This window comes from Leucopleurus acutus (genome assembly GCF_964270905.1).
Source record: "Leucopleurus acutus genome assembly, chromosome: 8".
NCBI classification, from domain to species: Eukaryota; Metazoa; Chordata; class Mammalia; order Artiodactyla; family Delphinidae; genus Leucopleurus; species Leucopleurus acutus.
The window spans coordinates 61,299,601-61,325,083 of NC_139151.1; the positions used below are offsets into that span (position 1 = coordinate 61,299,601).

The window sequence follows — 25,483 nt, forward strand, 5'->3', positions numbered from 1 at the left end:
GGGTGACAGATGATTGAGCGCACCATCTCTGCTGGCCAGGGCATGGGCTCAGGCAATCCTACTCCTAATTGGCGCCAGGCCCTGTAACACTTGCCCTAGAGCCTTCAGGGAGTTCATCTGTCCCTCCACCTGCTTACCAGGTCCCAACCAGTGGGGCCAAAAAGCAGCAGGAAGGTGAACACACCATGTGGTCCACACGGTGTCCCTTTGATCTCTGCAAAGCCCCTATGGTCTTCCACAGGTCCATGGACAGGCCCTCCCACCCTAGCCCTGGGAATCATGCTACACCAGGACGAAGTCTTGAGCTTCCCCATGACCTCTTATAACCAACCTTCCCAGATCCATGACTCCCCAGATATTGTTGAGTGCCTTCCCTGCCAGTCACCATGCTAGGTGCAAGGGGCGTAAGAATGAGTAAGGTGCTATAACTTACCAGTTAGGAGTATGACACCTACAGATTCAAGACTGGGCTCTGCTCTTACTCAGCAATGAAGAGCAGCTTCAGCCTTTTGTAGACAGGGAGAATCACAGTCCCTACCTCCCAAATCACTGAGAGCTAGTGGTAATCATCTCTGGAACTGGCAGCCAAACCCTGGCAGAACAGAGCTCAGGAGGGGATGCTAGGACCCTTGTTCCACTGTGGGGAAAGGGCAGCAGTCTTGGCATGAAGAGCAGGAGGGGGAAGCAGAGCTCCGAGCCTCCAGGACTGAGTTCTAAAGTCGGCCACGGAGCCTCCCACAGCCAGCTTCCACCTGGGCTCGCCCCAGGTCCCTAACCCAGGCCTGCGTTTCAAGGATTGCTGTCATCCCTCCAACTGTTCTCCCTACAGCTGCTGGCTGTGTTCTAGGCCAGGGTCATTTCTCAGCCCCAGAGCAGATAGCCAAAGGACTTACTATTTCTGCAGGAGACGTGGGTCTGGGGACAGGCATTCAGAGGTGGCTGAGCCCCAGGCGTTCCCCCTCTCTGCTCTCCTCTCCTGAAGCTTCAAAACATCAGGGCACATTTGGGAATCGGGGTCCCCTTCCCAGCTGCCTGCCCACCTTTTCGTCAAGAGGTAGTTGCACCCTCCCCTCCCCTCCCAGCCCCGGCCCACAAGAAAGCAACAAAACCATCGTGGTGAACACATCTATTTAATGTGAGGGGTGGGTACTGCTGTCTCTGTCAGTGTGTATGGGCTGGTAGGGAGACAACCAGAGGGACTTCTGCCCTGGAGTAAGAGGCTGCTCTGGCCCCAGGCTGGGGGGGGTGGGGAGCAGACCGAGGGATGGGGTGATGTGTAAGGAGGGGAGGGGAGGGTGAAGCTCTGCACACATCCTTGGGACCATGGTCCAGGCCCACCCAGTCACCAAAGCAAGAACCGAATAAATAAAGTGCAACCGTGGGGTTGGGAGGGGGGAGAGGGAGGGCACCGGGCGCACCCGCGCCCGCAGCCCACATTCAGTGCTGCCAGGTCTGGCCCACCTCCTGGCCAGACCATCTTGTCCAATCACCCCTATGTCCGTCCCTCCAAGAGCCAGGCAGGTCCCGTGCAGCTACTGGAGGTAGCGATAGGCCTTAAAGCAGTGGTTGCCCGCGTCGGCCACCACCACGTGGCCATCCGAGGTCAGTGCCAGGCCCTGCGGGCCATACAGTGGCTCTGCAGATGTGTTGATATAGGACAGGAAGGAGCCAGAGCTGTCGAATACCTGAGGGACGAGCGGAGATTAGAGGGAGCCGTGAGATCAGGCAGATGCGTGGCATTTGGGGAGGGGGTGCCTGGGGCCCAGCGGGAAACCTCACCCTGGTGCCATCCCCGGGCCTTCCTCACCTGGATGCGGCTGTTGCCCCAGTCAGCCACGATGATGTTTCCATTGGAGTCCACGGCTACTCCCGTGGGGGCATTGAACTGCCCATTGCCCTCGCCGTGGGAGCCGAACTTGAAGAGGAACTCTCCGTCGGCACTGTACACCTGGCAGGGGAAAGGGCTGGGGACTGGGGATCCGGCCTCAGGCAGAAGGCGGGGCCTTGGAGGAGGATGGGGTGAAGCCCCAGGCTGAGGACCCCCAGATCTGCAGCTATAAACCAGTTCTTCTTCCCAGCTTCACGTCCATGCATGCCACTGCCTACTGGACATCTCCAGCTGATGTCCCTTGGGCAGCTTATCTTCCCTGGAAAAGTCCTTCCCATCTTTCTCCTTCCCAGTGACTGGCAACACCCAGGTAGCCATGAGTCATTCTCGACTCCACCTTCTCCTCTGTTCGACGGCCAATGAATTACCACAACCCGCTGATTGTATCGCAAATCTGTACCCTATGCATACATTGCCACTGCAATGGTCCTCAGCTAGATTACTGTAAAAGACTGATCTTCCTGCCTCTAGTCTCGCCTCAGCCAGAGCGATCTTTCTAAGACACACAGGACTGCATCACCCTCCTGCCTGCAATCATTCAGTGACTCCCCATAGCTCTTAGGAAGAGAGCAAGCCCCTTGAGGGAATAAGCAAGGCTCATTCTCACCTGGCGCCACTCCCCTCTTCAAACCTCCTCTGAACTACTTGTAGTTTCTTGACTACATGGTATGAGTTCCCACCTCCTTGGCTTCTCCTGTCCCCCTACCTTCTGGTGAGTTCCCACCTGTGCTTAGTTCCACCTGAATCAAATGCTCCTGCTACCCCCCCCCCCCCACTCAGTTTCCCTGCACTCTCCTAGCACAGAATGCATCACATCACACTGTAATATCCTGGTACTTTCTTCTCTTCCCCACTAGACCATAACCAATAAGATAGGGAATGTATTTGCTTTATTCATCACGGTATTCCCAGCTTCTAGCATAGTGCCTGGGACAACGCGGCCACGCCATAAATGTTAATTGTTCAAATGAATGATCTCAAGGGGGAGAAAAGGGAGGTAGGTGAGGGAGAGAGGAGTCTTGTGCAAGAGGAAAGGATGATGGAACTGTGGTCATAGAGGGAGGGAGAACACTGACCTTCACTGAATGGTTATGGAAATCCGTCACTACAATCTCATTCTTGTTGTTCACAGCCACAAAATGGGGCCCTGAAAATACAAAGTGGGCCCTCTGGCAGTAAGCCAGGATCCTGAGTGGGATGGGGCAGAGCATCTGGGATGACAAAGCTGCGGTGTGAGGAGAGGGGTGGGGTCTCTGGGATGATGGTGCTCGGGTATACTGAAGGGACGGGGTCCCCTAGGGCCAAAATATAGGAGGAGGGAGTCTGTAGAGCTGGGACATCCAGGGCAGTTCTCTGGGACTGGGGTATCAGAGACTAGGTCTCTAAGTTCTTTCCCAATACCTGCAAAGTGGCGGTCAGTGGCCCCGCGGCCCCCAAAACGGCCAACCAGCTTGCCATTGGGCTGGAAGGTAAAGACGCAGCAGGACTTGTTGTCGACCACAATGATATGCCCGTTCCGGTCTACAGCCACGCCCTTGGGGCCCATGAGGCGGCCAGCTCCAAGCTTGGTCTGGAGGAAGGGGATATCTGTTAGGGGCTTTATCCTGCCCCGTGGGGAGAGCAGTCCCAGCCTGGCACCAAAGCAGAAGCTTAGGCTGAGGATGGATCGAGCAGTCCAGGCCCTGACCACCAGAAGGCACTAGAATGGTCATCTCAGCTGGCCACCAAGGGTGCAGGGTAGAGACAGCAGGCCTCTCACCTTGAACTTGCCCTCAGGGGAGAAGATGCTGACCCAACGGTTGTCATAGTCTGCCACGATAATGTCTCCATTGGTGTCCACGGCCACACCTGTGGGACGCTGCAGCTGCCCAGGCGAGCGTCCTCGGACCCCAAAGCGGAACTTGAACTGGCCTTCATTGGAGAAAACCTGGAGCAGAGGAGCAAGGGAGGGAGGGGGCAGGAGGGGAGAGACTGTGGTCACAGAGGGGAGGGAGCAGGACCCTGAGGGAGGAGACCCGCCCCCATTCATTCAGCACTCAACAAGCACTTTCTGACACCCTGCTGCGGGTAGAATCAGACGTTGCCAGGTTGCCAGCGCAGACCTTAGGGGACAGGCAGCAGAGGCGTGAATGGGACTGTGAGAATGTGAAAGGGGTGAGAGGTGGTCCAGGAGCAGGGGCAATCTGAGCTAAAAGCCTAATAAGGACGCCAAGAGCTGAACCAAAGTTGGCGAGTAAAGAAGGAGGAAGAAAGGTGTTTAAGCAGAGTCAGCAGTACGCAGAAGGCACAGAGTCCAATAGGGGCGCTGCTTGAACTCAGTATGGGCCCTACTTGCCTAGTGTGGATGGAGGGCAGTGGGCACTCCCGTGAAGAACAGAAGGAGTAAGGTTTTATTCTGGGTATGATGAGAATTCACTGAAAATTTCTGAGCAGGAAAGTGACAAGAGGAGATCTGACTTTGTAATATAATAAGAAATATATTTGAGGGACTTCCCTGGTGGCACAGTGGTTGAGAATCTGCCCGCCAACACAGGGGACACAGGTTCGAGCCCTGGTCCGGTGAGATCCTACCTGCCGCGGAGCAACTAAGCCCGTGTGTCACAACTACTGAAGCCCGCGCACCTAGAGCCCCTGCTCCACAAGAGAAGCCACCACAATGAGAAGCCCGTGCACCACAACAAAGAGTAACCCCCGCTGCCGCAAATAGAGAAAGCCCACGCGCAGCAACGAACCCAAGGCAGCCAAAAATAAACAAATAAATAAATTTGGGGGGAAAAAAAAAAGAAATATATTCGGCCTTTGTCCCCAGTGCCTGGCACAGAGCTCCTCAAACCCTTAAAATTTCCTGATCAGTAAGTGTCTTTTGTCATTCATAAGGAGTCTCTTTTGAGTTTATGCTAATGAGGCGACTTGGGTGGGGGTGGGGGGGCTAGATTGCTTCAGGATGGGGCTGGTCACCAGAAAGACCATCTGATTAAAGGGTCGGAACTTTCAGCTCTACCCACCAACCTCTGGGAAGGAGAAGGGGTGGGGAGCACAGATCAAGCTTTATAAAAATTCTTGAACAAGAAGATATGATGAGCTTCCGGGTTGGTGCCAGGAGGGTGTGTACCCCAGTTCCACAGGAACCAAAACTCCTTATACTAGGGACTCTTCCAGACCTCACCCTATGTATCTCTTACCTGGCTGTTCATCTGTATCTTTTATAATATCTGTTACAGTAAACTGATAAACGTAATTAAATGTTTGCCTGAGTTCTGGGAGCTGCTCTAGCTAATTAATTGAACACAGGAGTGGGTTGTGGGAACTTCCACTTTATAGCTGGTTGGTCAGACTACAGGCGACAAACTGAACTTTCGATTAGCATCTGAAGTAGGGGCAGTCTCATGGGACTGAGCCTTCAACCTGTGGGATGTGATGCCATCTCCAGGTAGATCATGTCGGAATTGAGTTGAATTTAAAGGATCCCTGGTCAGTGTCCACTGAGAACTGGAGAACTGCTTGGTGGTGTTGGAAAAAGCACATGGGAGCTTTTTCAGAAAGAGCACTCTGGCTGCAGGGAGGAGTCGAGACTGGAAGCTGGCCGGCCAGGCAGAGGTGCTGCAGTGGTCCAGGTGACAACTGATGATGGCTTGGACCAGGGCACTTCCTGGAGGGAAGTAGATGGATCGAGAGACATACAGGAGGAAGACTCCACAGGACTTAGCAGCAGACAAGAAAGGGGTAGGTGAGGGTGGGGGAATGAACATGGATTAGCCCATCCAGGCTATGAGGCTGATAAGGTAATCTGGACAGAGGAGAGCTTTCAACCTCTCACCCTCTTGTACTTCTTCCACCTTAGCAACATGCTCAGGTCTCACCATCCTAAAAGCACCTACGATTTTAATGCTCCTCTCCTCTATAGCTAAGCCTTCTTGCTTCTCCTTCACAGCCACAACATCACTCACTGCATAAGGCTCACACATTGCTTTGTTATAACTCCAGGGACACAAGATAAATCAGAGCCAGGAGCAGCCCTGGAGGACCCAAGTTATGGGCCTTGGCCTTGTTCTTTGATCCAGATGTTCTCCCTCCTGCGTGGACTGAGCCCCCCGCCCCTGCATCATCTCTGTTTCTTAGGCCCGCAGGGCTGTTTGAACTGGTCTCACCAATGGACATCACTTCCTCCTGATGTGGACCTCCCATCATGCCCTTCCCTGGCTGATCAGAAGTGCCCCTGGCTTCTGCCCTGGTCCCCTGTGGTTGGACAGCACTTGGAGAAGGTAGGCGCCACGGGCTGAAGAGGTGCTGTGAGAGGGACGAAAAGGTACCACCAGCTGGGTAGTGAGGCAATGTGTCTGCCTCCTCCACTCCGAGCAGCTTAGTTTCTAGCTCAACACTGAGGCTTTAGGGGGTCTTCCTCTTCCCAACCTATCCTAACCTATCCCACCCATTACACCTGGCCAACTCCTACTCATCCTCCAGTTCTCAGAATTTCCAGGTCACTTCTTCAGGGAAGGTTTTGTGTTTCTTTTTTTTTGCGGTATGCGGGCCTCTCACTGCTGTGGCCTCTCCCGTTGTGGAGCACAGGCTCCGGACGCGCAGGCTCAGCGGCCATGGCTCGCGGGCCTAGCCGCTCCGCGGCACGTGGGATCTTCCCGGACCGGGGCACGAACCCATGTCCCCTGCATCGGCAGGTGGACCCTCAACCACTGCGCCACCGGGGAAGCCCCAGAGAAGGTTTTAATGATTAACTCCATCTCCTAAATCAATATACACACATAAAGTTAAGTCTCCGTGATATATGCTTTTTAGCTCTTTTCATAACGACTGTCACTCCTGTCACTAAATAACCGCTAAGTATCCTTGTCCCCCATCTAAGGATGTAAGCCCCAGGTGGGGCAGGGACTGTGTCTGTTTTGTTCGCTGCTGCATTTGCAGCACTGGAATAGCAACTGGCACACGGCAGACGTTCAACAAATGAATAAATCCGTCAGCTCACTCCCAGACCAGAATCGCACACCTCCCCTTGGATGCCGCACAGCTATCTCAAACCCACCGCAGGCAAAAGTGAATTCATCAACGTATTCCCAGGCCCGCTCCCAAATGGCAACACCGCCTACTCAGGTCACCAAGGCCAGCGATTCTTGATCCCTCCCTCTCCCTGGATATCTGATGGCTCGTCAAAACCTGCCATATTCGCTTCCTTATCTCTAGAATCTGCCAGTGCCCTAATGTGATGCTTAACATCTCTCTCTTTTGCCGTGGTAGCAGTAAGCAACTTCAGGATCTGAGTCTACTTGGGGGAGAGGCCAAAACAAAATAAAACGAACAAACCAGTGATTGTGGCAGAGAATGAAAAGTGCTATATGGCAAAAGGCTGAGGGAGCTTGGAGGAGAGTGTGATTAGCATTCTGCCTGAAGGAAATGAGGCTGTGTTCACAGAAGAGCTGATAAAATTTCTGGACTCAGACCATTACACAAGGATGTAATATATCCAAATCAAATTCTTCATTCAGAATCACAAAATGTTTCTTCTTTTCTGTCAGCTGATGCTGATTCAGCACAAGGAGAGGATTTGCCTCAGCTGCCACCACAGCCGGGTCCAAAGGAGAAGTTCACGAGAGCCCCAATCCCCATGAACTGAGGGGGAGTCACAGTGCATCTGGGAGACCCATAGCAGACCTGAGGACCCCAGAGTGAGAGAACCTCAGCTTTGGAATCGAGAGCCAGGCTCCTAGCAGCTATGAGGTTGCTGCATGGGTGGCAGCAGGGGCAAGGAGGACTGCTGTAGTAGAAGGAAGTGTTTGGAGGGGGAGGGGCTGCACTAGGCCCTCCCTCTTAAGTCCCCACCCTGAAACAACAGACACAGGCCCTCGTCAGGGAGACCAAGTGGCACGTCTTTCCGGGGATATGAGTACCCGTGTGTGTGCACCCCAGGGGAAGTTTCCCAAACCTCAACTTTTGTGCCAAAAAGCATCCTTGGCATAAGAAGGCAGAACGGAGCTGGAGGGTGGAGGCTGCGACGGAGCAGGGCCTCAGCGCCACCCCTACCCATCCAAACCCCTCCACTTCTCACTATCCAGCCTGGACCCAAACGCCTCCCCGCGTGGACCTGAGCTTCTCCTTTCCTCTGCTCTTAGGAACAAGGTGGGAATAAAGGCGGGCTAGACAGGCTTGGGAATATAGCCATGGAAGAGTTCCTGGCTCTTTCAGTCGGCTAGGTGGAAAGCAAGGGCCAGGAGGAGCTGATGCTGAGGTGACAGGCCTTTGACAGAGCTGCATCTGTGACGGGGGTACCCAGGCAGAGGGTCAGGAAGAAGTTTAAATGTACAGATGGGAAGTAAGGATCTTCAGGGAAAAGTTTTACTACCTGACAAAACGTTTCCAAGAACTGAAAGCTTACAGTAGTTAGAAACAATCCTGTACAGAATAAAATCAAAATTCCACAGCTTCCTCTCCAAAACCATTTACAGCGTGACCTCAGCTACTCCACTTCTGATAGCAATCTCCCTCCAGCCACTCTGGGACCCTTCCAGTTCCCTGAACAACGCCCTATAGCACCTTCCCACCTCCTGGCTTTTGTCCCCACCTGGACAATGGTATTTTCAACAACAGCTAAGAGTCAGAAGGTTCACTTGGTGCCAGGCTCAGTACATGATGTCATTCAATGCTCCCAGCAACCCTCTGAGGTATTCTTTTCCTAATTTTACACATGAGTTAACCTAAGCTCAGGGAGGTCACATGACTTGTCAGTAAGTGGCAGCGCTAGGATTCAAGCCCAGGTATCTGGTTTCAGAGCCTGAGCTGTGAACTGCTCTGCTGCGCCTACCATACTGGTGGCCGTCACTGGCTCTGCCTGTTCGTAGGCTCACTACAAGGAAAAGAGAAAACCGCATTTTCTGGCTTTATGGAGCTCAGAGTGCAGCAGAGGCTACGTCCATTCAAGTGGCAGATGCTTTACTCAGGTGTGTGAGGCGCTGGGAGGGCCAGAGGCAGGACCACCTATGAGGATGCACTATAGTCTAGCCACTGGAAGGCACCCCTTTTCACAAGTTATCCCCGTTTGACTGTCTAGTCAACTGGACGTTTGCAGAGGCGGGCACAGATGACACGCATTCTGGATCCACACAGGCATGCTGGAAGATAGTGGGGAGCTGCAGAGACTGCATCCTGACCACTGTGGTGGGCAGAAAGTGAGCCAGCCAGGGACTCAGGTGGAGGCAGAGGGGAGGGAACAATGAGCCGGATCTTTGGGGTCCAGGAGCTGGTCTGGCCTGAGCCACAGCCTGGGAGGTAGAGGCCGCCAGCACAGTCAACCCCAGTGCCTAACTGTGAAGGTGCTGGTTACTGCTGTGGCCCTTGCGGAACGGATGGCGAGTGAGTGGGGGAGGGGTGGTGCTGTGATTCATGGCTCTTTAAGTAAAGGTACTATCTGTAGGGTTTCACCCTTCAGGAGGCGACCTGTATACTTTGTTGGGTTTTTGTTTCTTTGTTTTATTTTTGTTTTGTTGTTGTTTTACTAGGCTGTAGCTTGAGAACTTCTATTTTGGTGTTAGGGGAGAGCTTACCTGGATACATTGGTTGTTGCTGTCTGCTACCACTATGCGGCCGCTGCTGGCTGCGGACACACCCTGTAAATTGGTGAATTCACCCTTCTCCCTTCCACGACTGCCTGTGGGGAAGAAACGGGATGGAAGCAAAAAATTCACACTGAGGTCATTTTGAGTCTCTGGCCCCGCCTCATCCCCCCTCTGCCTCCGCCCAAGGCTCTCTGTACCAACGCGGAAGACGAGCTCGTCCTCAATGGGGTTGTCCTTCCGTTTGCCGCCGGTGCTGTACATGGAGCTGGGCCTACGCACCGCCTTCTGGCGCACGTGGCTGCCCGGGCCTCCAGGGGACTTGACGCGGCGCTTGACGTCGTCCGGGGAAGGTGGCAGGTCCCCAGGACGCAGGGCCCTCACGCGGAAAGGGCTGCCGCGCACCGGCTGTCCATAGAGCAGCACCGAGAGGAGCAGCTCGCCTTCGGAGCGCGCCGTGTACACCAGCTCGTACGTGCCGTTCTTGTGGTCCACCACGGGCACCGGCAGGCGTGTGCCGTCGGGGCCTGTGATCTCCGCGCGCAGCTCGGCGCTGCCTGTGCGCACCAGCCGCCCATCCTTGTCTTTGGTAGTGACAGTGAGAGAGGCGGGCTGGCCCACCAGCGCCTGGCGCAGGCCCTCGCCAGTGGCCACCGTCTCGTGTGCAGTGGCGCTCGTAGTGAGCAGCGCACCCAGATTGAGCACCGATCGCCGCAACCCATCGACCTCGAGGACCAGTTCCAGCTGCGCGTTCTCGTGGGGCCGCTCCGGGAAGGCCTGTGCTGCCAACGCCGCCAGCCGCTCTCGCATGTGCTTGCGCACGAGCAACACCTCCGGGGCCGAGCCCAGGCGCAGTGCCTGCTCAGCGAAGCTGCAGCTACTGCCGATGTGTTCCTGCCCCTGGCGCAGTGTGTCTAACTGGGTCTGCAAAACCTGAGGAGGGGTCAGGGGAGGGTTGGGTAAGCAGGCTTGTGGAGGGGAAGGTGAGGGGGGTGTCTCTGTGATCCCTGATGAACTTGTACTATGGCATGAAGGGAATACAAGAGGGTGAGTGTGGACGAGGGACACAGATGCCCGCAGTACCTACTGGCCACGCCAGAAGGGGGCAAGTATAGACTAGGGGAAGGGGTGCGCGCGTGTGGGGAGCAGGGGACGCGTGGAGGCGACAGGCCATCTCATGACGGGCGGTGGTGGGAAAGGGTGAGCGGACACACCTTCTGCTTGGCTCCACAAATGGCCTCCAGGTCGCTGACCAGGGCCTGCTTGCGCTGCTGCAGCGCTTGCTCCAGGTCCTCGAAGGCCGCGCTGATCTGGGCCAGGGCCTCTGCCTTGCGCTCCTGCAGCTGCTGGTTGATGCCCCCCACTAAGGCGATGGCAGCGGACAGCTGTGGTAGTCTGGGGAGGGGAAACAGCTCATACCAGGGCTGCTTGAGGATGCCCTCACGAAACTGTCCCTTCTCCCTGGAGACCCTACTGCCGCCCTCCAGGATTTCCGCTCCCTGAGACCCCCCCTACCCTCCCTGAGAATTTTATCTCCACCCTCCCGAAGGTCCCTCCTCTGCCCCCGCTGAGACACCATCCCAGACGGCCCCACCAGCCCGGGCTCCCGCCGGGCGCCTACCGGCCGCGCACCGCCTCGAGCTGGCGCTGCAGGGCCGCCTTGTGCTGCTCCACCACGTCGCGCAGCAGCACGGTGCCGTGCTCCCGATGCTCGCCGGCGCGGCACTCGCCGCACATGGCCGTCTCACAGGCCTCACAGTAAAACTCCATCGTCTGGCGGCGCAAGGACTCCCATCAGGCAACGACTAGACACCACGCTTCTCTGTCCCCTGCCCTCCCCCACCCCACCTGCCTTCCTTGCCTCTCACCTTCCAGGTGCACCCCCGCTACCTGGACCACTTAGAACACCCTCTGACCCGCAGCCACTCGGCCCCTCCCCCGACCTCTCCTCCCCCTCCACCCCAAGTCCTGGCCTCACTGGGCCTGCTTGGGCCCACCTTGCCTTCATGGTTGGGGCAGGAGAGGGGGCGGCCAGCCACTGCGCTGAGCGGGTGGGGGTCCTCGGGGTCGTGGGCCCCATCAGGTGCCTGCTGCATGGCCTCCATGAGGCTGCTGATGAAGAAGTTGTTCTGCAGCGCAGAGACGCCCTGCTCAGGGAGGATGGACGTCTGCCGACACACTGGACAGGACAGCGTCAGGCTCTGGGCAGGGATGTAGTTCTGGAGGCATCTGGCCGGGAGGAGGGGGAGTCAAAGGGATGAAGCGGCAGGGCGGTGTCAGTGCACCCCTCCTGTCACCTGCCATGGGCGCCAGTCCTTGTGCTCACAGCTGTGCTGTCACATTCGTTTAGAAACCTCTCTGGCCAGCACACGCATCTTGTCCTAACAGCAGGGGTAAAAGGCCTCACCTCTCACAACTGAGTGGCAACACATCCCTGACGTCTCTCAGAGGATCAGACATACACGCATTCCTCACAGTGTGCACAGACACAAGTTCACCTTTCACAGGTGTTTACAAACCCTTCTCACAGAAAATGTGTGACTACCTACCCCCGCACCATTAACTCATTAAACATTTACTGACTACCTGCTCTTGCCAAATTTATGCCAAGCTCTGGGGATACAAAGATAAAGCACAGTGCCTACCTCTAAAATACTCCCCGTTTGTAGAGAAAAAAAGTAACAAAATTAGAGTTTGTAGAAGTAAACAGTGTGATGATTAAAGGCATGGGTCCTGGAGCTAGGCTGCCTGGGTTCAATTCCCAGCTCAGTCAACTATTATACTGTATGACCCCTGACAAGTTACTTAACTTTTATGAGCCAAGGATCTCTCCTTGGTAAGATGGAGACAGTACAGGCTTCACAAGGTGTGGAGAATTAAATGTAAAGTGCTGACATGCCTGACTCACAGAAAGTACGATATATTGTAGTATTACAATACTATTATAATACTAATTATAGCTATTAGTATTACCTGTCATTAATATAAGGAACACAGAAGATGCAGTGATAAGGAAATGCACAGAAGGGGCCTCTGGTAGTAGACAGGGTAGCCAGAAAAGGCTGAAGAGGAGGTGACGTAAGCAAAATCTTCCTGGACAAATAATTGGTTTTTTTGTTTGTTTGTTTTTTTGTGGTACGCGGGCCTCTCACTGTTGTGGCCTCTCCCGTTGCGGAGCACAGGTTCCGGACGCGCAGGCTCAGCGGCCATGACTCACGGGCCCAGCCGCTCCGCGGCATGTGAGACCCTCCCGGACTGGGGCACAAACCCGTGTCCCCTGCATCGGCAGGCGGACTCTCAACCACTGCGCCACCAGGGAAGCCCAATAAATAATTGTTAGTCTGACCAAGAAAGGTGCAGGGAGAGGAGGAAGGGTGTTCCAGATACAGAAGGTGGCCAGAAACAGCATGTATGAGTAGGGAATTATAAGCAGTTCAAGGTGGCTGGAGAGGACGCCCAAGGCAAGGAATGGTAAGGGAAGTGTGGAGAGAGAGGCGTGGGCCAGTTCATGGAGGGCTCCTGGGTCACGTCAAGGAGCTTAGACGTTATCTCACCAGCACGAGCGAGCTGCAGGAGCATGGTACAGCCAGCTTTCCATTTGATCTGCCTCTGTGTGGAGGGTGAACGTGAACATGATGAGACAGCAGACAAGGGGCAGGAGCACCGTCCTCCTCAGCACCCAGCTACCATTTATTAAGCACGATGCGGCAGGCTGTGCTTTGCACTTGGTGTTTGTTAATGGACTCAGAAAGGGTAAGTGGCCCAAAGTCACAAAGCTAGTGAGCACGAGAGCCAGATCCGAGGCGAAGCACGTGCTTAACCAAGGTGCTCTTGTAATAGTCCAGGCGAGAGGTGAGGAAGCCCTGCATTTAGGCAACAGCAATGCAGACGGAGGTGGACCAAATTTGAGAAGTATTTAAGAAGTGCAGCCAGTGGGCAGTGTTGTCTGATTAGATATGGGGAGGGAGAGATGAGTCTCAGTTGACTCCCAGATTCCTAGCTTAGATGACTGAGTGACATTCACCACGATGAGAAACACAGAAAGAGGACTGGTTTACAGGGAAGTTCAGCCTTGCCCCGGTTGAGTTTACTGTAACGGTGGGACATCCAGGCAGAGGGGATCGGTAGACAGCTGGGGAGAAGGCAGGTTAGAGATAAAGACAGGGAGGCCATCAACAGTTAGATGTAGCCATGGGAGACGATATGATCACCAAGAAGGGGATTACAGTGCCAAGAGCAGGACAGAGCACCCAGCAAATACTGAAAGAGGAGAGCAAAGAGGAACGGGCAGAGAGGTAGGAGGAGAGAGAGTGTCAGGGCAGCAAAGTGAGTAGTGCAATTTCAGAAGCAGGGAATGAGTGGTCATCAGTGTCAAAAGCAGCTGAGGAGTCAGGGAAGCTAAGGACTGGAAAATGCCCACGGAAACTGGCAACTGTAAGAGTACTTTTGTCTGTAAGGAAAACAGTGAGTGGAGGGAGGGGTAGAGGAAGGAAGGCTTGACTCTTGCCAGTTGAAGAGTGAATGGGAGGTTGGAAGTTTGAGTAAAAAGTAGGTTGATGGGTTAGATGGCAGCTGGGAGGGACAGAGGGACAAAGGAGTGTTCTTATCTGTTTGTAACGGGAGGCTTGAGCACGTTTCTAAGTTGAGGAGCCAGTAGAGGAGGAGGGAGGGAAGACACTAGAAGACATGGGACGAGGTCTGGGGATGGGAGAGTGGCTCAGGCTGGCTTGAAGAGAAGGAGTGGACCCCATCCTCTGGATGGAGGGAGGGGAAAATGAGGTGGATGCACTTGAGCACAGGGGGCAAAATTAGAGAGAGGATGCCCAACTTGCCTCCGGCAAGGTCAGCTGCTGAAAGCGAAGGAGTGGGGTGGTGGTGGGAATCCAGGGGGACAGAGAGGCTGGGATCAGTCACTGAACGGAGCGGGAGAGGAATCTTACTAGAAACAGACTGACGGCGGCTGTGTTTGGAGACCACAAATTTGTGGAGGGAAGATTTACCTGTTGCAAAGTTTCCCATATCCTCAATCTCTTCTCTTAACGTTCTCTACACTTCTTGATCTGAATTAATTAATTTTTCTTTATTTAACAAACACTATGTGCCAGGCACAATGCTAAGTGCTTCACAAATATTAACTTATTTGTGACCTAGATTCCCCTTCAGTCTTCTCGAGTTGAGAGTGTTTTTTGTCTCATACTCCACATTCCTCAGGACCAGAAGGTGGGGTTGAGTCCTCCCCGCCCCCAACTGGAACATTTCTAAATTCTTCTCCTCCAGCTCCTTGGAAGCTCAGGCCTGTCTACAACACCCCTCCCTGATGTTGTCTCCACTGACTCAATGGTTGCTTCCCCATTGGCCAAAGTCTTTCTTCTGGCTCACTCTCTTCTGTTACCCTCCCTCCCACCCCAACACACACACACTCCTGCCATCATTCTCGGTGGCTCTGACATCCACAGGGTGACCCACCCACCATCAAGATTTCTTAGTTCCTAAGCTTCCTCTCAGCCCCTCCCCCCGTGATCTTTTCCTCCAGTTCACCTCAGCTATCCACTCCCATGCTCCCAGCACTACCTATGTCTCATCACCCATCATGGCATCAACTATGAAATCTGCATTTCAACCATTCTACTCAGTTCCCCTGTAATTCTCTCCCCAGCTTTGCTGAATCTGGAGTTTACCCTGAATACCTTTGAACTCATCAAGATCTCCGTCCTACGTGTCGCACATACCTGGCTTACGACTGCTTCCTAACTGGCTTCCTGTTTCCACTCTTGCTTCTCTAGAGTCTACTCTCCAAACGACAACCAGAATGAGCTTTAAAAAAAATCTAATTTATGGAATTCCCTGGCAGTCCAGTTGTTAGGACTCCGTGCTCTCACTGCCGAGGGCTCGGGTTCGATCCCTGGATGGGGAGCTAAAATCCCATAAGCCATGCGGCGCGGCCAAAAAACAAAAGTCTAATTTATGTCACATTACTTCTCTGCTAAAAAAAAAAAAATCCTCCGGTGGTTTCCCACTGCATATAGAACAAAATCCAAAACTTTCCTAAAACCGCCAAGCTCCCCCGTGAACTGTTCTGACTCTTTCGGACCTCACTTCATCCCACTTTCCTCCTCACTCAGTCACGCTGGCTTCTCCCCTGGTCTCTGAACATGCCCCACTCACTCCTTTCTTAAGGCCTTTGCATGGAACAGCGTGAAGATAATCCTGTTGCCTGGAACAAACTGTACATGTCTGTTTCCTTCTCATCCTCAGGTCTCAGGTCAAATGTCACCTCCTCGGGGAAGCCTTCCCTGATGACTCTGCGTAGACTAGCCCCTGGCCCAACCGCCCGCACTTACTCCCTGTTTATTTCCTGGAAAACACTTAGCCCAAGCTGTGACTCTCCTGTTTGATTATTTGCTTGCCTACTGTCTGTCACCTCCCACTAGAGCATAAGTCTTTGAGGGCAGGGACCAAGGGATAAATGAATGAGTAGTATTAAGAGAGAAGGCTCTGCAGTTAAACCTGGATTCAGACCTCGACTATTTACTTGCTGCGGAGCCTCGGAAATATCTCTTAATTACTTAAGGACTCTGAACCCTAGTTTCCTCCTCTCTAAAATGGGGATAATAAAGTATCTGTTGTGAGGATCAAGTAAATCAATACGTGTAAATCACTTAGCCAGTCCCTGGCAAACAGTAAGCAGTCAATACACGGTAGCTGTTGTTATAATTCCTCCAGCACTGATTTTCTCCAAGAGTGCTCAGTGATCTGGGTATAGGAGAAGGTATGGAGCTTTCCAATTACAGCTCAGATCCAGGACTGAGCTTCTGCCACGGGGGTTTAGAAAAGGACAAAGGTGTGTGGGAATTGTAGAGGCCTATGGTCCACCATGGGATTCAGGATGGGTAGGAAAGGAAGGGAGACCAGGAAGGAGATGGTGGCTGGGAGAAGACGGAGCAGTCAAGGGCATTGGACATCTACATCCAGTCAAAGCTGGTGTGGTGAGAGTGGGGTAATGGAAGCCAGGAGTGGGATACTGGAGTCTGTAACCACAGAAGAAGTGGTGTTATTCTGGGTGATGGCAAGATGCAGGGCATCGTTGGGAGGGTGTCTGACTGAAGTGGCACGGACTATATTTATCTGTAGTCTGACTGTAAGATGATTTGATTACTATCTTTCTCCTTCACTGTACTGTAAGCTCCTGAAGAGCAAGGATCATATCTGTTGTTGCTTATCACTGCTTGCCCAGTGCCTGGGACAGGTCTGGCACATAGTAGTTGCTCGATAAATAAATATTTGTTAAGTGAATGAATAATAGATAGAAGCCCAGAGGCTGGGAGGGGTTGCCTTTCATTCAGTGCCTCAGGACAACAGTGAGGACAGGCAGGGAGGACAGACCTAGTTTTGAACATCCTCCCACTGGTCAGAAAGTTCTGGTGCCAGAGCCGGTTGAGAGTGTCAGCTCTGCCTGATTTCTCTGGTGGTGTCGAAGGCTGCCTTGGGGTTTGGGCAGGGGCAGAGGAGGCCCTGTTCTGGGCAGGGGCCACAGCCCAGTGTTAGGAACCTCTGGTCCTCTCACAGGTTCTTGCACCGAACCCTTACCTCCTGTAGGCTGGGGTTCATCTCCTCCCCTCCATGTGTGCACACGTCTCCCTCACCTCTTACAGGTTTACACATGCCACTCCCTTCTCCGGGGGGCCTGCGAGGTCCTCATCCCTCCCCGGTACACACACCCTCACCTCTCACAGAAGGTGTGCAGGCAGGGCAGAACCTTGGGGCACCGGTACCGATCCAGGCAGATGCTGCACACCAGGAACTGCTTGTCCATTGGCTGGACCTCTGGGCCAGGGCTGTCTTCCCTCTTCGCCATGGTGCCCGCGGATGGCACCTGCCACTCACACCAGCCTGTGTACGGAAAGACGGTCAGCACCAGGGAAGCCAGCAAACCCTCTCCCCACCTGATCCCCCGCAGAGCACTAGCCCCATCTCTCCTCTGCCAGGGACCGAGCAGGGTTAAGAACATGGACTGAGTACCCTCCAGGCCTGTTGCTCTGGTTAAAAGCACAGGCGTCAGGTTAGATTGATTTAAACCCAGCTCAGCCTCTTACCAGCTATGTGACCTTGAACAATTCATATACCCTCTCTGAGCCTCAGTTTCCTAATTTGCAGTTATGGAAATAATAATCCCTACCTCAAAAGGTTGTTTTGAGAATTTGCGATAGTGTATGTCAAGTGTGTGGTACGGGGATGCCCTTCACTGACACACCCACCCTTCATCTTCTCTGCCTCCCCCAAACCCTTCCCCGGGAGACTTTCCTGATGGCGTGTCTCTCCTCTGACCACCTGCAGCCCTTCTATCTATGCTCTGACCCACCTCCCAGCACAACTGCCCGGGATCACATTCTTTTCCACATCCAATCAGTATCCAGGTCTCGTGGATTCTGCCTCCCAAATACCTTATCCCCTTTTCTCCAATTGCACAGATACCACCCCAATTCGGGTGCCACCAATTCTCTCCAGCGATACAGCAACAGCCTCCTAACTGGTGTCCTTCTCCTCGCCTATGCCTTCTCATCCCTCTCCCTCACAGCCAGAAGGAGGCTTCTGAACACACGTTCCACCTTATCACTAACTCCCTCTTTAAATTCTTTCAATGGTTCTCCATTGTCCAGAGGACAAAGTCCAAACTCCTTAAATTGGCCAACAAAGCTTAGCTTTGGCCCATACCTCCCTCTACCACCTCACGTCTCAGGATTCTATGAGTAGTCACACTGGTTTCTTTCTTTTCAGTTCCTGGAAAACTCCTTGTTCTCTTTTGCTTCTGGGCAGTCACACATTCTGTTCCCTCTGCCTGAGATCCTCTGCTCACCCCCACTTCGTCTGGCTAACTCTTGCTTATCTTTCAGGTCTGCACGTAAATGTCACCTCCTCCAGAAGGCCTTCCCTGATTTCCTGAAGTCTGGTGAGGTGCTCCACCTTTATGTCACTCTGTACCTTGTCTTTCCTCCATCCTGGCCCTTATACACTATACTGTAATTTTCTTGTTATTTCTCTGCTTTTTCCAGAGTTCTTGAGGAGAGGCTTTATATTTTATTTCTTTTTTATTCCTAGCACTTAGCACAGAGCCTGACATAAGGATTGGTCTATATTTATTGAATTAATTCAGTAATTCAACAAATATTTATTAAGTGCCTACTTCGTACAGGTGCTGGGGATAGAGTGATAAACAGAACAGATATGGTCACTGTCCTTGTGGTGGGGAGGTAGTGAAAAGTAAATACATGAATAAATATATAATTACAGATTGGGAGAGGGGAGTGTTATACAGAAGAAAAGGATGCTATGAGAAAGAATGCTTTTTTGATTGGGTGATTGGGGAAGGCCTTTCCAAGCAGGTAACTTTTAAGTAGAGCTTTGAGGGCTAGAAGGAAAATAGTAGGGATGAGGGTGTGGGCATCAGAGAGTGAGGGAGGGAAATCATTCTAGGCTGAAGGAACAGCATGAAGGAAAGTCCTTAGGCAGAAACTCACTGAGAACCCAAAAGGGTTCATGTGGTCAGAGCAAAGGGAATGAAAGGCCACAGGGGAGTTTGGGAAGGTAGGCTGGAATGAGATCACAAAGGACCTTGATGTTAAGAATCTGGGTTCTATCCCAAATTGGGAGGGAAATGATGCAATTTACAAAAAATAAAAATAAATTAAAAAGCTACACTGGCAGCTATGAGGATTGAAGAGGAGCCAGGGTGGAAGCAGGGAGACCGCTTGGGAGGCTACCCCAGTTCTTCAGGTAGGCTGATGTTGGGTATTAGCAGAGCTATATGCAAAAAAGTGGACTGATTTGAGAAATAACCATGAGGTTGAGTCAAAAGGACACCACGATGGACTGGATGTGGGAGGGGAAAGGAATGACAATAAGGCCTCCCAGGTTTCTCCCCTGAGGATGCTGGGCTATGCCTAGAGACAGTGAAAGCTAAGGAGCTGATTTGGGCCATTCCATTTTAACCATGAGACGTCTGAGAGGTGCCTGTGTGATACCCAGGTAGAGATGTCAAGTAAGAAATAGAATATAGGAGCTCCAGGGAGAGGTCTGGGCTGGTTTTTGACTTGGAAGCATTGGCATATTAATGACACAAGGCAATGATAATGGATGGGACCATCTAGGGATAGAGAGTGAAGAGCGAAGGAGAACTCAGAGAGATGGGAGGAAGACCAAGAATGTGTGGGGTCAAGGAAGTCAGGGGAGGAGGGGCATTCAAGAAAGAAGGAGCGGTGAAGTAAGATGAAGACTGGAGAGCGTCCACCAGATTTGGCTGTGGTGGAATGGGAGGGGCAGAAGTCAGGTCAGAGTGATGGAAAGATGAATGGAAATGAAGAAATTAACACAGCAGTTGTAGACAATTCAGGAGAGAAATCTGGCCATGAAGGGAAGCAGAAAGAGAGCCAGACTACTTCAAAACAGGCAGTGACTGGGAGCAGGTCACCACTATCTGTGCCCAACTCGATGCACCATGGCCCTCTCTAAAAACAATGCGTGAATGAAGAATGAATGAATGCATGCAGTGGGGCCAGTCCAGAGTCCAGAGCTCTCTCCAGGGTTGCGGAGGGGCAGGAGAGGGGCTCAGCTGCATGTGCCTTATGTTTATGTGAGGGTGGGCATGGATAGGATAGGAAGGGCATCCCTGAATGTGGACAATGGGATTCTGAGGTTCTTTCTCCAGATGTGCAGGGTTCTGAACCTGGAGACTTAATACAAAGACAACAACATAGCAGGAGGAGGACAGCCCGAGGGTTGGCAGAGGGAGCAGGAGGCCGGAGCCAAGCTGAAGCTTCTGTTTGGCGAAGGGGAGGGCTGAGAGGAAGAGTAGGAGTGGTCTACTGGGCCCTTCTGGGGCAGCTGGAAGTCAGGCTCCGCCTCTCTCCAAGCCCAAGGGGCTCTCCCAGCCTGTCACACAGGGGCGGTGATTGGGCAACATCCAAGCACGGACAGCTCCTCCCTCCCTTCCCCTTCCTGCTTCAGTTCCCCACCCAGACGTGCTGGGCACGCAGCCGCTGAGGTCACACCCCTGCCTAAATCACCAAGACTCCCTTCCCCTCCTGGGCTTTTACTCCCACCTCTCCCATCTCGCTGCTCCTCAGAGATCTGCCCCCGAGGTCCTATAGGCCATGGTTTAAATAGACTGTTTATCACAGCAGGTACTTGGAAGATCTTGAACTCAGAGCTGAGATTTCACCCTCCTTCCTCGGGCTGCCTACTGCCATCTCTGCATCCCTTATCCTTCCCATCTTTTAACTGAGGTTCTAAAGGCACTTCATTTCCTTTTTCAGCATTCATTCAACACCTCTGCTAGGCCTGGGGATACAGAGATAAATACTCGCAGCTCAGCCTTCATGGATTCCACAATCTAATAAATCAATTAATGTAGTGCAATATGGTGAGGGCTATGACAGGGAAGCACAGATTGCTGAGAGTCACCTAACCCAGATCTGGGGCGAGGGAAGGAGGTACAGAAGGCTGGAGGTCCAGAGAGTCCTCCTGAAGAAAGGGCCATTCAAGAGCTCCAGGATGGGTAAGAGTTAAAGAGAGAATGGTGCCTTCTGCATCAGGAGACTGAATCAAACACTGTGACAGGGGAGGACTAAGAAATGAGATGCAGTGGTAGGCAGGAGCTAGAGCATACAAATCTTTGTTGGCCTTATCGAGGAGTTGAGACTTTACCCTTCCCTGCTAGGGGATTAAGGCTTTATCCAAAGAGCGAAGGAGCAGGGTGGGGAGGTGAAGAGGGTTTAAGTATAGAGTGAGAGAACAAAAAGAGTAAATTTTTGACTGCACTGTGGGAAACAGTTGAGGGGTGTCATGAGCAGAAAGTTAAGAGACTGCCATGATATCGTAGAGGAGAGATGACGGTGGCCTTGATTAGGGGAGTGGCTAAGGGGAGGTTGACAGAAGTGGATTTTATAGGGAGGAATCAATAGAACTTGGTGACCAGTTGGTTAGATATGAAGAGTAGAGGGAGAAGAAAGAATTAGAGATGATTCCTAGTTTTCTGGCTTGAAAACTCTGAAAGACAAGCAGTTTGGATGGGAGGGTGACAGGCTCAGTGTTTAGTAAGAGGAATCTGAGGTGCCTATGGGACATTTGAGAGGTCCAGCTGGCAGGTGGAAAGACAAGCTGGAGCCTAGGAAAGAGGTCTGGCCTGGAGATATGGATTTGGGAGTTGGTGTAGAGATGGTACCTGAAGGCATGGAAGTGGATGACACCACCCAGAGAGGGCATAAGATGAGAAAGAAGAGCCTGTGACTGTGCCCCAACGAACCTCAACATTTAAGGGACAGGCCCAGAAAGCAAAGCCTGAAAAGAGGGCTTCCCTGGTGGTGCAGTGGTTGAGAATCTGCCTGCTAATGCAGGGGACTCGGGTTCGAGCCCTGGTCTGGGAAGATTCCACATGCTGCGGAGCAACTAGGCCCGTGAGCCACAACTACTGAGCCTGCGTGTCTGGAGCCTGCGCTCCGCAACAAGAGAGGCCGCGATAGTGAGAGGCCCGCGCACCGTGATGAAGAGTGGCCCCCGCTTGCCACAACTACAGAAAGCCCTCGCACAGAAACGAAGACCCAACACAGCCAAAAATAAAAATAAATAAATTAAAAGAAGGCTCAACATTTAAAAAAAGCCTGAAAAGAAATTGAAAAGGTGTGGCCAGAGAGGCAGGAGAATCAGGAAAGAGATATGAAAGCCAAGGGAGAAGAGAGCTTCACGAGTAAGAGAACAATCTTCATTGTGAAATGCTGCAAACAGTTCCCATGATCTAAAGCCCAAAACAAGCTGGTATTAACCTCAGGGAGTGTGGTTTCTAAGGGCTGGAGGAAAGGAAGCCAGATCCAGGGGGCTGAAGAGGAAGTTGATTGTGAGCAAATGAGGACAGCCAGTGCTGATTCCACCTGATCTTTGACATCTGCAAAGGATGTGTTTCAAGGCTTTTCAGTTTCTCCAAATTCTCAAACAGCATCTAATTTCCTCCATGACTTCCTCGTACAACCTCATGAGAGTCCCAGTATACATGACTGACACAGCTGTGAGTGAAGGTAGGTGACCGAGGCATTGTTAAAAAGTGGATGCAAGAGGCCAGTTAGGCTCACTTGCTTCTGAAAATGACTCACTCCTGGTCACTAGCCTCCAAGTGTATTTGATCATTTGAGGCTTCAGTAAAATGACAAATGACTGCAGGCTACAGTCTTTGGGTTTTCTTTGAAACAGATGAAGCTTTGGAGGAGGTGAAGTCCTCAAAGCCAAGGAATCCTTGCAATAAGATTGGCAGGGAAGGAAAATGATGAAATCTGCAGTACCAACTCTCCCACCCACTACTGCCAGACTGAGTAAGTAGGTGAATGAACCATTCAATGAGCTGATCAACCTATCAAACAATCAAACTTCCTGGGCCCTCTGCACAAGGCCCTTAAAGTGGTTACTGGAGACACAATGCTGAAAACAGACACTCCCTGTCCTTCACAAGTTCTCAGACTAGTGTGGGAAACAGACATGGAAATATACAACTACCATGTGATAAGTGTCATGATATTGACATATTCAAACTGCTATGGCAGCAAAGAGGAGGAAGTACCCAACTCTGAAGGTGGTGGAGAATAAAGAAGACTTGCAGAGGAAGGCATATATGAGCCCGCTCTTGGGGGACAAATAGGAGTTTGATAGGTACACTGGGAAAACAGTGAGTAATGGAACAGAAGCATGAAAAATTAAGAAACACAGACCAGGTGGGCAAGAGAGCAAGACCCAAAAGGGCAGAGGCTGTGCTTGATGCTATCACAACCCACTCGATGCGAGGTCTCCACTTGCCTCTCTGGCTGCTCCTTCACTGTCCATTCCTTATATGTCTAGCTCCTCAGGGCTTTGTTCTAGGGCCTCTTCTCCCCTCACTTTCATACTCTGGAAAATCTCACCATCTCCCATGGTTTCAGTTACCATCCACTTGCTAATGACTCCCAAAGCCTTACCTCCTGTGCAGAAAACTTCTTGAACCCACACCTGTATATCCAGCTGTACCTTGGACATCTGTACAGGGATGATGCTAGAGACTAGTCTAAAACTGAATTCACTTTCCCCTAACCTACTCATCTTGCTGCGTCTCTCATCTCAGCAAAAGCCACCACCATCCACCTAGCCACATCAGCCAGAATCCTGGGAGTCTTTTCAATTCCTCCTCTTCTTTCAACTTTCAGATATAAGGTATGACTATTATCCTTGCTTCTGCTCCTAAAATGTGTCTAGGTTAAAAGTCAGGAGATCCAGGAGTTAGTCCTGACTCTCACTAATTTCACCAATGCAAGGTAAGACTCTGGACTACTCCATCCCCTTACTTGCAAATTGGGGGAGGGTATCTTTTTCTTCCCCAAATCTGAGATTCCCAAGGTTTCCTGTCCAGCCAAAGGTCCCTACAGACTGTAATATGTGCCCATGATTAAATCCAATCTTGTACTACCTTGAGTATGATTGCTGGTTTCCACAGGAAGGCTAGGTGTGTTAGAGAGCGGCTGTAGTTGTCCCCACCTCTCTTCCAAAATAAATGTTTGCTGAGTTTAGGGCACCCATGACACTCCCCCTGGGCACCCCCTACCCTAGCCTAGCAAAATGGTTTTGCTCCATTTTTCTGAACACAGGCTGTACTATATCAACTATGGGCCTTTGCTCAAGCTCTTCTCTCAGCAAGAATGCCATTGTCCCCTAAGTGGCTGAGGCAGCACCTGGCACACAGAGGGTGCTCAGTATATGTTGGTGATAAGAGAGCCATGTTTAAATCACTGCAGTAGCCTCTCACCAGACAGAGAGGCAAAATCAAAGGCAATAACAAGACAAGTGAACGAAGTTCCAAGGAAAACGACCTCCACTTATCATAAAGAAGCTTTCCCATAGCAGAAGTAGTAAGTGCTCTGTCACTGGAGGCATGCAACCCAAGAGAAGCAGGGCACCTGTCAGGCCTGCAGCTCTGATTCCAATTCTGCAGCAAGTCAGAACCCTGCTTAGGGGATGAATGGGCACTGATGAGGTGGACAGACAGGCAGGGAGAGACCTGTGAAAAAGACCTCTGCACCTGCTCCAACCTACCAGATCTCATCTTCCTACAGGGGCCAGTCCTGGGTTTTTGCTTTCCACATCGGAGACCCACACACCAGGAACAAGCCCAGGGCTGGCCTTTAGTGGACTGACCTCCCTGGGGTGCAGCCTGCCCCTCCAACCTGCAACCATCTGTCCCTGCAGGTTTGCAGCCCATGATCTGAAGCCAAGTCCAGAAGGGAGGAGGCCAGAACCAGGGAGGAGCCTGGGGTCCTCCAGGCGGGGCCCAGGCTGCAGGGGAAACAGAAGGGTCCTTTCCTACAAGAAACAGCCTCCGGATGCGGCTTCCCGTCCAGAGGCCAGTGCTAGAGGAGGAAAGGGTGTCCTCTATGCCCGCTGGTGGGCCTCTAGGTGCCCGAGGAGGGAGGGGGTAGCAAAGGGTGGAAGTGTCTGCACCAGGGAGAAAGGAACCCTCGGACAAGCTGGGCCACAAGATTCCAGAGTCCCACTCAGCAGCCCCACCCGCTCCCCCACCCCCCACCATCCTCGGCCGCAGCGTTCGACACCCTCCGCCAACATACACAAGCTCCCAAACCCCGCGCTCCTCCAAGGAAGCATCACCCATCCACCCGCGCCTCCCCCCTCAAACATGGACCTCACGTGAGCAGCCACAGCCCGAAGAATCCCCCCACTGCTCTCACGGACAGGGACACGCCTCACGTGGACAGAGACAGGCACAGCTTTTGAAAAGCATCTATGCCCTCACCCACAGACACTCGGACAGACACACCGCCGCTCGCACCCGGACCGGGACCTGGGCAGACAGGGATACAAACGCACCCCTGGGGGCCGCCCGTCGCACTCACCGCGGCGAGGCAGGATGGGAGGGCCAAGACCCGGACTGCGGCCACTCCGAAGGGCCCGCGGCGCTGCTGCTGCCAGCGCCCGTCCGCCCGGCTCTGCCCGCGGCGCCGCCCCACGTCCCGCG

General features: G+C 52.6%; 1 protein-coding gene across 1 annotated transcript; it reads right to left on the reverse strand.

The window, feature by feature from the left end:
* Positions 1 to 1,532: 1,532 nt before the first annotated feature.
* Positions 1,533 to 25,483, reverse strand: TRIM3 (tripartite motif containing 3; the record flags this gene model as incomplete). The annotated part of the gene is made up of 12 exons (XM_082845823.1): positions 25,362 to 25,483; positions 17,172 to 17,337; positions 11,445 to 11,676; positions 11,069 to 11,220; positions 10,662 to 10,842; positions 9,648 to 10,380; positions 9,439 to 9,542; positions 3,648 to 3,815; positions 3,290 to 3,458; positions 2,965 to 3,035; positions 1,808 to 1,948; positions 1,533 to 1,685 (listed from the first exon to the last, which is right to left on the reverse strand). Exons 2-12 carry the CDS (start codon positions 17,300 to 17,302, stop codon positions 1,533 to 1,535), a joined length of 2,235 nt encoding a protein of 744 aa, XP_082701949.1. The 5' UTR covers positions 17,303 to 17,337; positions 25,362 to 25,483.